Source organism: Corvus cornix, chromosome 5, assembly GCF_000738735.6.
Source record: "Corvus cornix cornix isolate S_Up_H32 chromosome 5, ASM73873v5, whole genome shotgun sequence".
NCBI classification, from domain to species: domain Eukaryota; kingdom Metazoa; phylum Chordata; class Aves; order Passeriformes; family Corvidae; genus Corvus; species Corvus cornix.
In genome coordinates this window covers 59539849-59555942 of record NC_046335.1, presented here as the reverse complement: position 1 = coordinate 59555942, position 16094 = coordinate 59539849, and the positions used below count along the sequence as shown (strand labels likewise).

The 16094-nt window shown below is 51.3% G+C and overlaps 1 protein-coding gene across 1 annotated transcript; it reads right to left on the bottom strand.

Moving 5' to 3' along the window:
• Nucleotides 1-641: 641 nt before the first annotated feature.
• DRD4 (dopamine receptor D4) lies at nt 642-9097 on the bottom strand. The gene is made up of 4 exons (XM_039553464.1): nt 8794-9097; nt 2238-2350; nt 1346-1893; nt 642-930 (listed from the first exon to the last, which is right to left on the bottom strand). Exons 1-4 carry the CDS (start codon nt 9022-9024, stop codon nt 728-730), a joined length of 1095 nt encoding a protein of 364 aa, XP_039409398.1. The 5' UTR covers nt 9025-9097; the 3' UTR covers nt 642-727.
• Nucleotides 9098-16094: the final 6997 nt, after the last annotated feature.

The following is a 16094-nucleotide window of genomic DNA, read 5'->3' as shown; positions in this document are numbered from 1 at the left end:
ATATTCTTTTTCTCCCCTCCGAGCCTCAGCGACAAGCATCACCTGTCCCACTGGCTGCTGTGGCTGTTGCTGCATGGAGGTTCATCTAAAGGTATGAAGGAATTTTTCCTGAGGCTGGTAATGGTTCCTGGCAGGAATCATGTGGCTTCACAGGAAATTCTGGAGCACCAGCAATAACATTATGGTGCCTTTGTAAGACCCTTGTTAAACATGAGTGAAATCAGGTTTTGGGTTTAAAATTATCAAGGATCAGGGGAAAGGAGGTTGCCTAGGTAGATTCACCCTCACTTGGCATATGGACATCTGGAAATGAGCTTGGTACCCTCGTCTGGTATGTGGACATCTGGGAAGTTAGCTTAACAGCCTTTTTTCCCCCAGGCTTGTGTCCATGTCATCTCACAGCCCTGTTTAATACCACCCCAGAAGCCAGAAGATTAGAAATTACTGTTATTATCATCCCTGCTTAGCTCAAGCACCAAGTGTTGAAGAAATGGCTACACTTGCAATTTCCAGTGGGTAGAGGATCTGAGCTGCATCCACTGGCCCTCACCTGTAACACCTTACTACAAGGACCTGGGCAGCCCCTTCCTTCAGCTGCCAGCTCTCCTCATCCTCCCTTTATCCCCAACAAAGACAGCAGATAGAGGCAGAAATAGATCTTTAATGAACTATACAAAAAATCACCCAGTGGTTCCTCCTGCCTGGTGGTTCCTCCTGCATGGAGGGCTCAGCAGAAAAGCTGCAAGACTTTGCGGAAGAAGTTCCTGAACTCGGCATTGAACACGGTGTAAATGATGGGGTTGAGAGCACTGTTGACGTAGCCCAGCCAAGTGACAGTGCTGGTGACTTGAGGGGGGATGGAGCAGGCCTTGCAGAGAGCCCTGGTAATGTGCACCACAAAAAAAGGTGTCCAGCAGAACAGGAAAGCACCTGCCAGGAGGACAATAAAAAGAAAAGGTGACGTGAATGTTCAAAAGGGTTTAATTTAACAAAGCCTGAGCCAAACAAGACAGACACAGCTCAGGCACTCAGGGAAAAGGCAGCAGCTGTGCTGACATGTGGAGCTGGGCTTATGCCCAGACAAAAAATTGGGATGTCTTTCCTGTCCTAACCATTGATGAAAAGTCTTGAGTTAGTCTCGCTTTGGCTTTGAATGTTAAGATATTGGGAGTCACAGGTTTGCCTTGAAGGGAGGTTGGGTTATAAACACTGCACGTGTTCTTTCCCAAGGGTGGTGGTTTTTGGCACTGCTCTGGATTCACCCAGGTCCTGCCAGTCTGAGCGCTGTGGTGGGACAAGGTGGCACATTTCCCAACCTCCCCAGCCATCCCTGACAGCCACTCACCAACGACGACTGGCAGCACCCGCATGGCCTTGCGCTCCCGGCCGTTGATCTTGGCCCGCTTGCGCCCGTGCCCTGGGTGCGGGTAGCTGAGGTGTGGGTAGGACACAGTCTGGATCCCATTGTTCATCCCACACTCCCCAGGGAGGCTGGCACGGGCGTAGGGGCTGCACGCCAGTGGCCCCAGCCGGCTCTGCTCTCTCTCCATCAAGGTTGGGGGATGATAGAGCTTCCTGTTGGCTCCATAGATGCAGCCCCTCAGCTTGGCCTTCCGGGCTTCTTCCCAGCGCTTGAGTCCTTGGAACATGCCACAGTACAGCACCAGCATGACGGGGCATGGGATGAAGAAGGAGCAGATGGAGGAATACACGATGTAGTTGTCATCCTCCAGCTGGCACAAGCTGGGGTCGCGGTCTGGGACATTGTTGAGGCCAAATATGACTGGGGATGCCACAGCAAAGGCGAGTATCCAGGTGGTGGATATAAGGATGAGCTGCCGCAGGTCGATCTGTCGCCGGTTGTAGTTGAGCGGGATTTGAACAGCGATGAACCTGCCAACACAGCCCTGGGTGAGTCAGTCCTGGTGTGGTGGCGGCACCATTGGTAATGTAACCCGAGGGGCCCCAAGCTCCTTGTCACTGTCCTCTCCCCATTAATTTACTTTACACAGCTGAGGCCTGGGCTACAACCAGAGCAGCCAATGGACAGCTCTGGCTCATCACACAACGACCTTTCAGCTTGGCCACCACTGATGGGACACAAACCTAGTGGTGGAGGACATGAGGGCAGAACACGCTCCTTAGGGGACAGCAGGATCCTCCCAGCTTGGGACTGTGGCAAGGGCCTATGGAACCAGCGTGCTGCCCAGGCACAGCCAGAGCAGGAAGCCACTCACCGATCCACGCTGATAGCGCACAGGTTGAAGATAGAGGCCGTGCATAGCATCACGTCCATGGTCATCAGGGCATCGCACAGCACCGTGCTGAGGGACCACACTCCTCCCTGGAACTGAAAAGATCCCTGGGATCAGGAGATGCTGTGTCCTTTAAGATGACAGGAACATGGCCATGCCTGGGTGCCTCAGCCACTCGTTTCCTCCGAACAAGCAGCCCGAAGCTGAGTGCTTCTCCCATGGCACAGTGTGCAGCATCCTTCCCAGCGCAGCAGCAGAACATGGGAATCAGCCTCACACAGAGTCCGCAGCCTGCTCAGGGCTTGTGGTTCTGGCCTGACTGGAGAACTGAGTGCTCAGACCATCAGCACAGCCAAGTGAGTCATGCTGGGCAGAGAGACATGGACACAGGACATTGTGCTGCCTTGGGTGAGGGCAGGAACCCCCAAACTCCTCAAACCCCCCAGTTCAGCACCCCAGGATCTCCCCAACAAGGCAGTGTTGGCTGCACAGCATCCTGAGCTTGGTCCCCAAGCAAGCAAGAGACAGAGCACAAAGCTCCTCTTTCACTTCTGTGTCCCAGCCATTCCAAACCCCTGTTTGCAGATGAATGGTTTCCCTGTGTTACACAACTGTTCCATCCTGGCAGGCAAAATATATATATTTTTTTTTTTTTACTCTGTATGTTTATCTATAGATAATGTGCATCATCTACTGTATGTAATTTACTTTATAGTTTTATCTATAGAAAATGTGCTACATAAACATTTTATATATATATATATATTTATATAAAAATCCCAGGAAGTTTTTTGTCTATAGCAATAGTCAGCCAGTGCTCATAGAGTCTAATGCTGCTGCCCTCTAATGTTGCAGGTTTCAGGAAGCAGGTATGGATTTGTTCCTGTACTGGTGCTAAACAACAGGTTCTGGTTTCATTCATCCCAGCACAGAGTGGAGCCACATGGGGAACACACTCCATGGAACACTGGGAAGGTGGCGAGCCCCAGCCCCTGCCAGCAACAGGGCAGGCAGCTCTGCAGGGATTAATATCAGCCAGTAATGATGTCAAGCACAGGATTATGATTAGAGGAGCTGTAAAGCCAAAGGAGTCTCTGAAGTAACTGTTTGGCTACTTCTGTACAGCATCCCCTTGAGATACCTCCAGGGGAGCTCTGGAGTCAGACCTGAGTGCTTCATTCAGCCTCTTCTCTAGCACAGAGCAGCCACCCCAAACTGAATTTAGGACCTGAATCACCAAAAAACAAATTTCTGCCAAGCTCACTGGGATCTTCACAGCTCAGTTCAGCTTATGAAAGAGAAAATTTGATTTTGGGCTGCAGTTTTCCAAACCTATTTGTGAACTGGGGGAACTAACTGATTCTGGCAAGGACGAGGGCTCTTGGGCTGCAGCACCTTTGGAGTATGTGAGATTGAAGTTGGGCACTTGGAAAATGCTATAAACACTTCCCTTTCCCCACCAACCCCCAAGACTCTGGCTTTGGGGAAGGTACTAGGAGAGAACTTCCCATTCCGTGGTGTTTGTCACCTGCCCACCTTGGCAAAACGTGCCAAGGACCCCTCTGACGGGAGAGTGACTTCAGATTAGGGGCTTTGCTAGGCCATGTGATTAAGGAGTACCTAATTCCAGGAGACTGCAGCAGATTAGCCCGTCAAGGTACACAGTGTAAAGATTTAGGGATCACAAACAGCTCAAGCTTCCTTTAAGAAGTGCTCCAGAGCAACTCCACCTTCAGTGGCTCTTTGGGTTCTCCAGTTTTCCAGAATACAATGCAGAAGATTTTATAGGATGGTGGCTGGCAGGAGACAGACTTGGCTTCTTGACCACCCTTGCAGCTGCCTTCCTAGTCAGCCCACTCCGGTATCTTTATTCCTAAGCACAGCTGATTTGTGAGGAAAACTCTGCCTTCTAAACCAGCCTGATGCCAGAAGAGCTCCTGAGGGCAGGAGCCAGGACAGAGCCAAAGGTTTTAGTCCTATTTCCTCCACCCTCCACCAACTCTTGTCTCAGTCCTGCCACATGCAGGGAACAGCAGGAGCCTGAAAGGGAATTAGGAGATGCCTGGCTGGACTTTGAGCAAGCATCTGCGGCCATGGCTCAAGGACACGGCATGGAGTGAGAGGGCTGTGACACCAGTTGGAAGAGGAATAGTCCTTTCCAGTGGGCAAAGTCCAGCATCAGAACCAAAGAACTGTCCCCATGTCCACCAGAAGCTGACTTGGGGCCTTTTGTCATGAGTTGTTACAACTGTCCCAGTCCCCAGAAGACACAATGCAGCCTGCAAGCGGAGAGGAAGGAGAGGGAGTGGGACATAAGACAGAGGTCCCTCACGCCTGCTCTGATGTTCTTTCTTAACTTAAATCATTGAGGTCAAGGTTCTTCAGAGATGAGGAGCAAGTCTGATCATCCACCTGAGACATTATGAGGGCCTAAAATTCCAAGACACCTCTCCCCAGTTACCGGTCTCTGGAAATAAACCCCTAAGCACTGGTTTGTCACCGCTGGCCTGTCTCACCTCCCTCGTCCTTCGTGTGGCTCAGGCATCAGCCAGGCCCAGAATAACATCTATTTCCACTAAAGCTGTAACATTCTAAGAAAGACTAATCCTGAATCCTGCTGCAAACAAGCTGACATGCATTCACAGAGAGCCAGGGGAAATTCGGAGAGGGTAGAGGTCTGGTCTCTCACTAGAGGAGCTGCATCACAGGCACACAGAAAATACTGCAAGAAAAGAGATGGTTTGATACCAAACCAGTGACACCTTGAAAGTTTTAGGCAGAACCCATCACCCTCACCAAGATGAGAAGATAGCTCATGTGGTTTTGACTGGCTGCTCCATCGCTGTGCCTACTGGGAACACTCATCTTCCCTGGCCTGGAGAAGGAGCCAGGTAAACATGCAAATCTGCTCAAACTGTTTCCTCTTTTCTGTAATCACTTACACAGGTCTTAGTGGCAAAGATGTTTACATAACCAACACCCTCAGCTCCCGCCAGCAGCTTCCTGGCTCGGGCCTGTTCCGCAGCTCCGCTGCTCAGCAGGGATTAGCAGAGAGCTGATCACAGGAGCAGCAGGTACAGGTGTGCTCCACAGCACAGCCCACGTGGGGAGGTTGTCCTGGTGCCTGCCCTAGTTGCTGGGACACCTCCACTTAATGAGGACTACATAAACTCCTGCAAGTATCCCAGAGTCTTTGGGACTCCTGCCATTGTCACAGTCTCTGGGAAGAGGAAGCAGTTACACACAAGGGAGGCCTTTGGAGTCATGCAGCTCCCTCCCAAAGCCACCCAGAGCCAAGTGATATCCTGCAGTAACTCCACAGCACCTGAAGCTCTGCTTCCTCAGGTAACCCCTGTTTCAGTGCTACCAATGCTCCAGGCACTCTCTGAGATCATCTCCCGGCCGCTCTTCACATGAAAGCAGAACTCTGCTCCTCAGGAACAGCTGTTAATGCCTGGCCATCTCCTTCCCCCTTGCTTCCCATCATCCCTGCCTTTCTGGCACTGGATTGATTGCAGGAAAGCACTTGACACAATCATCAGAAAGCCAAGGCTGGCAGAAGAGCTGTGCAACTTCCCCGTGGAAGTTACCGTTACCTCTCCCTGTCATACTGCTGAGATTCCCAAGCAAGCAGAAAGGTAAGTGCCTTCTGCCCACCAGGGCAGGCTGCTGTGTGGTAATTACAACAGGAAAACATTGGAACGTGTCTTTGTTCCATGTTTGGATGAGTCCAGTAGAAAGAGAGTGTGTGTCCACAACTGCTGCCAATGGCTGAAATTAGCTTTCTTAACAAGCAGAAATAACAGCCAAGATCAAGGACTCTCCCACTGTGCTCCAGCTCCTGTGAACGGCAGCAGAGGATCATCTGCATCCCACAGGAAGGAATCCCATCCCCACTGGGGCTTGGAGGAGATCTGTTGTGTGTGAGGATGTCAGATGTCACCTGAAAAGTTAAGTCCCTCCAGCTGTCTTCTAAAGCCCTGACTGGGAGGACTGTTTCCAAAACTGGAACACAAGATGCCACCTCACAGGAAAACCAGCACAAGGTGAGCAGGTTTCTGCTGGATGAAAAAATGCTCAGAGCTTATTGTTCTGTTCCTGCTAAAAAAGCAAAAAAACACCCCCTCAGCTGGTTTTCAAGTTTTCCAATAGGCCCTCAGAGTCCGCATTTACTGTGTCAGGAGTTGTACTAAAGTTTAAAACCACAAAACAAAACCCCACACCAGGAATGAAGGTTGAGGTGAACATTCTGGACTGTCCAGGCCATATTTTCAGTGGCTACTATGGTTGGTACAGAGTGCAAGCTGAAACCAAGCTAGTTTTAAAGAGCAATCACTACCTCCTGCATTTTGCGTCCCAACAACTAATTCTCTAATTCTGAGTTTTGCCTCCAAGAAAAAAAAAGAAAAAAAGAAACCACAAAAATTCTGTCCTCTGGCATGGATTCAGCGGTTACTGTCCCTTTTCCTTATGTTATTTCAGAACAAAATGAGCTGGAAATCCTGCACCAGCGTACAGGAGATGATTAAAATGAACATGGGCACCTGCAGACTCTGAGCCCACAGAGAAGCTTCCAGGCATGGAATGGGAACTGCTGCAACACTTGTGCTGGAGCTGCTCTACACACCAGAGCCCCACTGCCTGCTCGAGGGAGCTGTGACTGCTGCACGGTGCTCTCTCTCTCTCTCTCTGTACCTGTTCAGCACTTCCCACACCTGCTCCATGCATTCCCTCCAAGTGCCAGGAGTGCAAATCCTGCTGCCTGTGGTGTTTTGTTCCTCCGAACACCTGCCTGGCTGCAGGAGCTGCAGAGGTTGGAGGGAAAGATTTCTGTCATGCAGCACCTTCCTTCCCCATGGTTAATATCCTGGGAGCAGCAGAGACATGGAAGAATTCCCTTACAGAACTGATGTTTGTGAACAGCCGTGGAAGTGAACACACCAAGTGTCACCACAAGCTGGACAGCCCCGGTTTTTAAGGCTCGTACAGGTATGAACACCCGTTACCTGAGAAACCAGAACTTGTGGAATGTCTGTGGTACCCAAGGAAAGCCCCACAATACTCCTGCCCCACTGGAAGCGTTTTCAGAGGTACCCCAGAGTATGTTAACCTGTGTTTTATATATTCCAGCAAAACTCCCACCTGCAGGCAAGAGGAAACCACTCTGGAGTTGGTGACTGCCCATAGACCTGGGGACTGAAGGCATTGAGAGACAACAGAAAGAGGAAGGAAGGAAAGGGATCCCAATTAGCAAAAAGTAGCTGAGAAGAATGACCAAGATTGTGCCTTTCTAACCAGCAAAATGGAAGTAATGAAGGAAAAGCAAATCCACCAAAACCAACAGCACAGTGGAAAAAGAGGGGATCTAATGCTCCGGTTCTTCACTGGTTCTTGTCCCCTGCTGAACCTGCCATTCCACAATACCTGTCTCCAGAGAGGTCACAATGTCCTGCAAAATCCTAGGAGCAGGTAGAGACCATTCTAAGCTCTAAACTGCAGCCTGCCTTGCTTAGAGGAGTACAGGCCTGCACACTCAGGGCCTGCTGAGCCATGAGGTGCTCCCCATGGCTTGGGAGAGGCGGGAGATGCTCTTCCACAGCTGGGAAGAAGATCCACACTGCCAGCTACCACAAGCATGGGTGGAAAAACTCGCTATTTTGCCCAGTGGATGCTCTCATCCTCTTGAGCGGGGAAGAGCCACCAGCTGGTACTAACAGGTTCTAAAACATCCCCCTGCAAGCACAAGGTTTATTCATGCCTGGCAGTAAGTGTTACAGAGAGAACCACTCAACCTTGGGAGTGCCTGTGGCTCTTTCCCTCAGCTATCACAGTCTTGGAACAGGTGAACAGGTTTTGGGGGCGAACAGCAATTCTGCCCCATGTCCCTGAGCTGGCTCTCCACGACCACCATCGCACACTGGGTCAGGCCTCTGCCAACCAACAACCTGCCAACCAAAGCCACCTTGGTACAGGGTGACCAAATCCCATCCAGCTCCCGGAAAAGACAGCTTCTCCTTCTCAGCCAACATGGAAAGTTGTTTCCTGGCTAAAGATGCTAAAGATCTCCCTTTATCACGAAGATCTGCTCACTTTATGTCAAACGGAGCACAGCACCTGTCTCTTCCTATCCATTTGCTGATGGCAGCCGGGACAGTGTGCAAGCCAAGGGCTGCCGGAGCTGCCGGCCTGGCCCGAGACTGCCATCCCGGTGTGCCTCCCCTCGGGGCATCTCCACTTGGCGCGGTTCGGACGGGGATCCCAGGGACTCGCACGGAGCCGGCTCCGCTCCGCCGCCCGCGGTCCCGCAGCGCCGTGCGATGCCGTGAAGCTCGCAGGTAAGAGCCGGGGGGTCTGACCGCCACATGCCGGGACGCAGGGCAGTCCCCGGGCCGGCGGGGTGGCGATGGGGAGCGAGCCCGGAGAGCGGCTCTGACCTTCGGTGCTTGGTCTCCTGCCCTCCCCGCAGCCCAGGAACCAGCAGGCTCGGCGGGCACACAGCCCCAGCCCGCCGTCCGCCGGCGTCCCCGGGCTGTCTCACCTCGGAGTAGACGTAGAGGGGCAGGACGAGGAGGGCGAGCAGCAGGTCGGCCACGGCGAGGCTGACGATGAAGTAGTTGGTGGTGGTCTTGAGCGCCCGCTCCGTGCAGACGCTCAGACAGACGAGCCCGTTGCCGCCGACGATGAGGAGGATGAGGAGGATGCCGAGCACCAGGGCGGCGATGCTGTGGCCGGGTGCGGCGGGCGGGGGTCCGGCGGTGCCGTTGCCCATGGCCCCGCGGCGCTGCCCCGCAGCCCCCGCACGGAGCCGGGCCGGGCGCCGGGAGCCTCCGCCAGCCGCGGGAGGAGCCTCCGCCGCCGCCCCGCCCGGCCCCGGCCCCGGCCCCGCGGGGACAACTGGGTCACCAAGCGGCTTAAAGCGGTGGCGGGAGGGGGGCAGGCTCCCGGTGCCCCGGCTCCCGGTGTCCCGGTGTCCCGAGCGCTGCAGAGGTCTTGCCGTGTTCTCACATGGGGCTGTTCTCTTAAGGAATGTTAGAGGAGAGAAGTGGAATTAGTACAGACAGAGTGAATAACTGAGAAATTGTATTCCAAGGTGTGTGTAGAATCTGGTAATGTTTAGGAGTTTGTAATTAAACTGAGTGAGGATCCAGACAGTCCATAATGAAATTTGAAGATACTGCCAAGACAGGATGCTGCAAGCGTCTTGGGGCACAGAGTAGGGATTCAAAATCTTCTTGATTAGTTGGCAAATGCAGGATGCACCTCAAAAGGAATTTTGCACTTTACCCATACTTGGGCTGCAATAACCAACTGCAGAAATGCAGGATGCAGGAAGAAACCAGATAGGCAGCAAATGTGGGAGCAAAGATGTGGTGGCAGATCATGAGCTGAACACAGGGGCTAGGGTGTCTTACTGAGGAAAATGAGAGAAAAATGCTGGTTTAGGGGTACCTGTGCACCTGGAGGATCAGGAAGGACAGGGAGGTGTGACCTCTCATTTCTAGCCCAGATGACTTGGGAGATGTGAAAGCTGATCCAGACTCTGTGGGCATCTCTGCAGCTGTGCCACCAAACCTCAGCCCAGATGTTAATGCCAGGTAAGCATTCAGGTCACGCTGGTGTTTGTGGAAGGCAGTGGGAGGAGAAGGCATGGCAGAAAAGGGACATTTATACTGAATGGAGGGGGGAAATTACATAATTGGAAGCTTTTTATGAGACAAATTGCTTCTAAAGTCTGTTCATAGGCTGCAGCTATCAGAGTTTCGTCCAAACTATTGAGAACTGTGGGAGAAATCCTCTCTCCAAACCCTGCCCTTGCTGCCTCCAGTTCCTTGACTCTTTTTTGGAAAGGGTCGTGGTTACCCCTCAGCATGTGCAGCACAGAAAGGGCACAGCCCTGGTGTCAGCCACGGGATACAGATCCAGGCACCGTCCTTCCCTTGGACTGGACCAACAGAGCTGATCCACACAGCCTGTTTTGCCCAGCTGCTGGGGCTCTGCAATTTCATACACGAGTAGGAGAAAGTGCCCTTGGTTTAAGCACTCGGATGCCAGTCTGTCTGGCTAAATTCTGTCTCCAGAGGTGCGGCTTCCAGGTCTTTTCTAAAGCCAGCAAGAATGCCGTGTCTTCAGTAGCTACGGAGTTGTACCACTCTTCTCTCCCATCCCAGTGAAGGTTGCCCATCCTCATGCTGATCCCAATACCCATGGATTTGTTTTTCCAGTCATCTCCCTCTTCTAGTGTGCAAAGACAGGAGAGACAATTTCACCTGGCCTGAGTGGGACCAGGTCTTGCTCTAGATCTGTCTGTCACCAGCACTCGAGTGGGTACTCACAAAGCTGTTTCTCTATATTCCTTTTGGGAATGGTTTGTGTTGGACTCAGGAGAACACAAACATGGTTGCACATCTGTCAGGTCCGGAGCTTGGTGCTACCTCATCTGCTGGGAAGTTCAGACAAGGGAGATGGTTTCCATCATCTGGTCACAGCTTTTCCTATCTGGGTTTGGTCCCTAAAGCCTGACCCCTGACACAGCCCTCACTCAGGGAGGAGCTGGGATAGCAGAACCACTTTCACTAGAGCCCTTTTTATTCTGAGAAATCAACTCAAATTAGTCAAAGAAGGCCCTGAAGTGCATTAATGACACTGTGCAGACAGAATACTATTAACTTTTTTATGTTTAAACCACCTGAGCGGCCAAGAGAGCAGGATGGAAACGTGACTGCTGTCATCCTGCCTTCCCACAGGGATTAGTGCCATTCCTCTAATCCCCTTTAACAGTTAATTTACATTCATTATCTCCATTTTTCCTGTGAGTTAGTGCTGAATGACTTAATTCTCAGTGTGGAAACCCATATTCCAGACTAACAGAGCCTTAATCCTAAACTAGTTTAATCCTGGAGTGGATTAAACTAACGTGAAATAATGGTTTTGACTTCCAACAGTGAGTAGCCACGCAAACCACTAATTAGGACAGTGCTTCCATGGCAAACAGGCTACAGACATTAAACACAATTCCTTTCTTGGATAAGAGGAAATGCCCTCCTAGCAGAGGAGAAGGAAAGTCTGTCATACATCAGCAAATCCAAAGAAATCATGTAACGTCACTGCACGAAAAAACAGATGACAAAGGACAGAGTCATGCATCACCCTCATGGAAAGCAGGAGTTATGCCAGAGCGATGGACTGGGAATGCTTAGAGCACTTTTGGAGAGAGCCTGATGTGGTTGGTGTTTTGGAACAACCCTTTTTTGAATGCACGGCCAAAAAAGTGTCCTCGTTCCCCATCCCGCTGTGACAGGAGCTGTGGAAGCATCACAGCTGCTCCCTGTGTCAGGAAACAGCAGCACCAGGAAAACACCCATACCAGCAAACCAGTGGGAGATCTGCATTTCCAGAGTGTTTTGGAGTGTTTGGAAAAGAAACTCAGGGAGATAAGCAGTGTGGTTTGTGGCTATGGTGGAGCTGGTCCCCGACCAAGAGAAGCTGCCAAAGAGCCAGGAGGAGTCCTCCAGAGACTCCCCCAGGATAAATTAATGGAGCATTTGATTCCCAGCCAGTTCAAAGGATCAGGAAGTTTGCGAAGTGAGACATCTGTCAGAGTCTCCACAAAGAGATGGAGCTTTTATCGCCATAATTTTTCACATCTGAGGCACTACAAATTTAAAGAGAAAAGGGGAACAATGTGGCTGCCAAAGTTTCAGGGCAGATATGCCAAACTCATGAATAGTGCCCTGATAGCATCAGCTCTCCCAGCTGCCTTCAGGTTCAGTACAAAGGGAGGAAAACAAAGAGCTTTCAAGGCCAATCGTGTTCCTTTCATTTGCCATATTCAGCCGGGCAATTCTCTGCGAGAGACTCATCGGCAACAAAGCCATCCTGCTTTCCAATCTCTTGTAATGCATTTCTCAGAAAAGAGGCAGAGGCAGCCTCCCCCCTCTCAGGTGAACTTTTGCAAGAGAGGGCAGAGGATGGCACGGCTCTATGGGCTTTCCAGGCTCTCCCAGTCCACTCTGAGAAGCTGCAGGGATTTATTTACACCCTGAATGGATCTCTTGATATTTACCATTCTAGTAAGTTATGATAAATCCATGTAAGATGTTAAAACTAAGGCTAGTAGTTAGCTGTGGGGGTGAAACTATGGAGAAAATGGCTGGATTTTCCATATCTGTTGGCTTGGAGTCAAAACTAGATGTTTCTGTGGATGCCTGGTTTCATCTTAACCACTTAATTGATCTCATACAAGGGCTTGTGGCACAGGACAGATCAAAATAATATAACTTAAGAGCTCCTACTGGGTTTAAAACATCAGTGAGCTTATTAGAGCAACTTGTTGGGCAAAACCTCCTGGGCAGGGGGAGAAGTGGAAGACAACACAAGCAGGAAAGGCAAGGAAAGGCGTGACTGGGAGCAGCAAGCACCCCTAAATGAACCTCCCTCCACGCTCATCTTGACAAAGCCTGTTCCCGTTCACTGGAAGCGGAGTCCCTTCAGGTCCCTGATGAGCCTAAATGCAGCCTGAGCAGCTGTGTCAGGAGCTTCTGTGCTTGGTGCTGCCAGCCAGGACACAGAGCACATCGTTCTTCTAATTCAAATTAATTCCCCGAAGTGCTTTCTCCTCTTCCCCAGACACAGCAAACAGCTGGAGGCTGAGATTACAGCGCTGATGCCAATCAGAGCCCTGTTGAGGCCAGACACATGTGGGGGCACTCAGAGCTTCCAGCTGGGCAGGGAGCAGTGCTGGGCCAGCAGGGCAAGGATGGCCAGAGCAGGCCTGGGGAGGAAGCCACCCAGTCCTGCGTGGTTGTGTCCCTGTGTTAGAGAATCAAGGCATGATTTTGTCTGCACAACCCAGGCAATGTGTGGATGAAATTATTTCTGTTGCACATCCTGGCCAGAATAAAGTAATGCCTTGATTCTCTAAACACTAAAAATGTTGTTGGAGAGTTTTTTGTTTTTCCCGCGGTTTTGGTGACACCTGCACTGGGACGTGTTGTTCCACCCTGGGAACATTACTGGGGGCAGGCAATTTTTTTCCCCACTTGGGCGGAAAAACCAGCCCAGGGAAAACCATGGGAGCTTTGTAAGAAGTTCCATAGGGTGTAAAATTCCAGCAGGTGATTGATGGGGGTGAGAGCTTGTCTTTAAAAATCCTTTGGGCTTCCTTGGTGACAGGGAGACAGACATGATGCACTCACAGGCTGGGAAAACAGAGTTCCCTTCTTCCTGTAAAAAGACCGTGCCCTGGGCCTGGCTTTTCCTTTTCTGGATCACAGTGCCAGCCACAGTGAAACCAACCCTTCTTTCCCCCTACAATAACCATTCCCAAGCAGGCAGGGAGAATTTCTTCTCAGGAAGAATTTCCTCATGGAAAAGGTGGTCAGGCAATGGAAGGGGCTGCCCTGGGAGGTGGTGGAGTCCCCACCCCTGGAGGTGCCCAAGGAACGACCGGACGTGGCACTCGGTGCTCTGGGCTGGGTGACAAGGAGGGGGTCGGGCACAGGTTGGATGTGGAGATGTTCAGTTGGACTGAGTGGTCTTGGAGGTCCTTTCCAACCTCAATGATTCCATGATTGCTTGCAGGAGGGAAGTGCCTCATGGCAGCCCTTCCAGATTCAAGGCTTGCCACAGGTGTTCCTGCTGCAGGATGGGCCTGCCTCATCCAGCATCCCCAGGGAGAGCATCCCTAGGGAGGCACCCCGGGGGACCCTGGGGCTTAGCACCTATCCCTGCTTCAGAGCAGGGGGATAAGGGATGTTCTCCCTTGCAAAGCACCTCTCATCCCGTACTCAGGAGAGCCAAAGGCACCGTGCCAGCAGCCAAGGAACCACTCCTGCGCCAACAGGATACTTTTCCCCTTGTTCATCCCAACTCTTAGCAGAATGTTTTAAGCATTTGGGGATGCTTTTTTTTTCCAATATGAGCCAAACACCTAATATTTAATCTTTTCCTTCCAAGGAGGTGGGGTTTACTGCAGGGTTTGCCAAGGGTTTGGCAGGAAGCAGATACAACTTTGACCAAAATGACTGAGGTCTGCTCCAGCACAACCCAGAGCTCCTGACATATGTTTCACTGTCCTTGCCCCTGGATAATGCTGCCAGCCATGGATGTCACCAGCGTGTCCAGCACCTTGCCTCCTGACTTCAGAGCAAGCAGGCACAACTCCAGGTATGTGACACTTAGTGCTTTTGTCCCTCACATCTGGTTTTCATTTTAAACTTGTGCAAATCCAGAAAGGTGCCACATGTTTCAGTCAAACAAAGCAAGGGAGAGACAGGCAATCCAAGCCACCTCAGGAGCAGCTCAGGAGCTGAGCTCCTGAGGTAGGTAGGGAGACAAACATATCCTGGATCTACACATCTTATTTGCTTAATTTGCCCCTTTGAGACTGGGTAAGTGTTTTTCTGAGGTTCCATGACCATATGGGACTGTGATTTTCCTTCTTCTCCCAAGCCCACCTGGGCTGCCCTGCTTGCCTCTTCCTTCCATCCCACTCTTCACTCTTGCAGCCAAAATAAGGAAATCAGGTGGTAAAGATTAAAACCACTCCTGAAAGCATCCTGTGCAAGAAAGGAGCATTTAGAAGGCTAAATCCTGCAATCCCCTTATTCCAATTAGGGTCCTTTCTCTTAGGGACCTGGGAGTGATGCAAGGAATCGCCTCCAATCTGCTCTCAGGAGCGGCGTCACCGTCATCGCGTGGTGTGGGCCAGGCTCACCTGCAAACACACCAGAGACAATCCCCACTGCCACATGGCCTCACACAGACACAGGAAGGGGGAAAAAGAATGGGGGAGGTAGAAGTTCCTGAACACCCCGTAAGCTGATTAAAAGGTATTTTACGTAGGAAGGATTTAGCCATGCAGTTCCTAGTACCATCTGACCTCAATAAACTCCCCTGCCATGGGCTGCTCCTGCCATTGCATGGGGCACAGCCTGTGCTGGGCTCCCCAAAGGTCAGCTGCACCTGGACCGCTCCATCAGGACTTGGGACACCATTGCTGGACATGTGTGGGGCATGACATAGTCCTTCCACAGCCTTTTTGGCCTGGCTTGACCCTTGTGCACTTTGCCATCCCAAAGTCATGGAGCAGAGGCTGTAAGATTTTGGGATGTGTTTTGGCCAGCTAAGGTGTCTCCATGAAGAAAAGCAGCTCCAGCAGATCCTGGGGTCTGGATTCTGGACAGGCTGGCAAGGACGGGGCAAACTTTGTAAGGACTGCCCTGAATAAACAGCAGCCCCAAAGTCTGGATGGGCTTTCCTTGTCCAAGGCAGGAGCAACGATGTCCACGTGACAATAGCAGCATTTATCCACCCTGTTCTTAATGCTCTCTGGAGGGGGACACTGAATGCATCCACACTGCTTCTCCAGGGAAAATTCTTTTCTGATCTCCTGCATCAATTACTTTGAGGGGTTAGGGAATTTCTCCCCTTCAGAACTCAGAATGACCCCTCAGAGCTCTGAGTGCTGGTTTTGGAGAGTGCCTGCATCCTCCCTGTGCTGTGGGCCAGGATAGGTAGCTCTGTGATGAAATCCTCTCTTTTCCAAAATGCAGTTTCTTGTCTTTACCTCCAACGTCGTAAAAAGCCAGGCTCACATGCTCTCTCAAGTATTGCCAAATTTGGGGCTAAAGCATTCAACATGGTTCTAAGATGCTGCCTTTCACACTGCAGATTTGGTGACCCCTCCCACTGTAAAGAGGAGGAAAAAGACCTTCCTCAATTCCATTCTCGGCTCGGCTCTGACGCCTTTGAGACAGAGCAGTGACCAGAACCTGGGTGTTGAAGGGGGGTGGCCCCTGTGTTTCATAATCTTTGCTCTCTGTCGGCACAAGGGCGTCC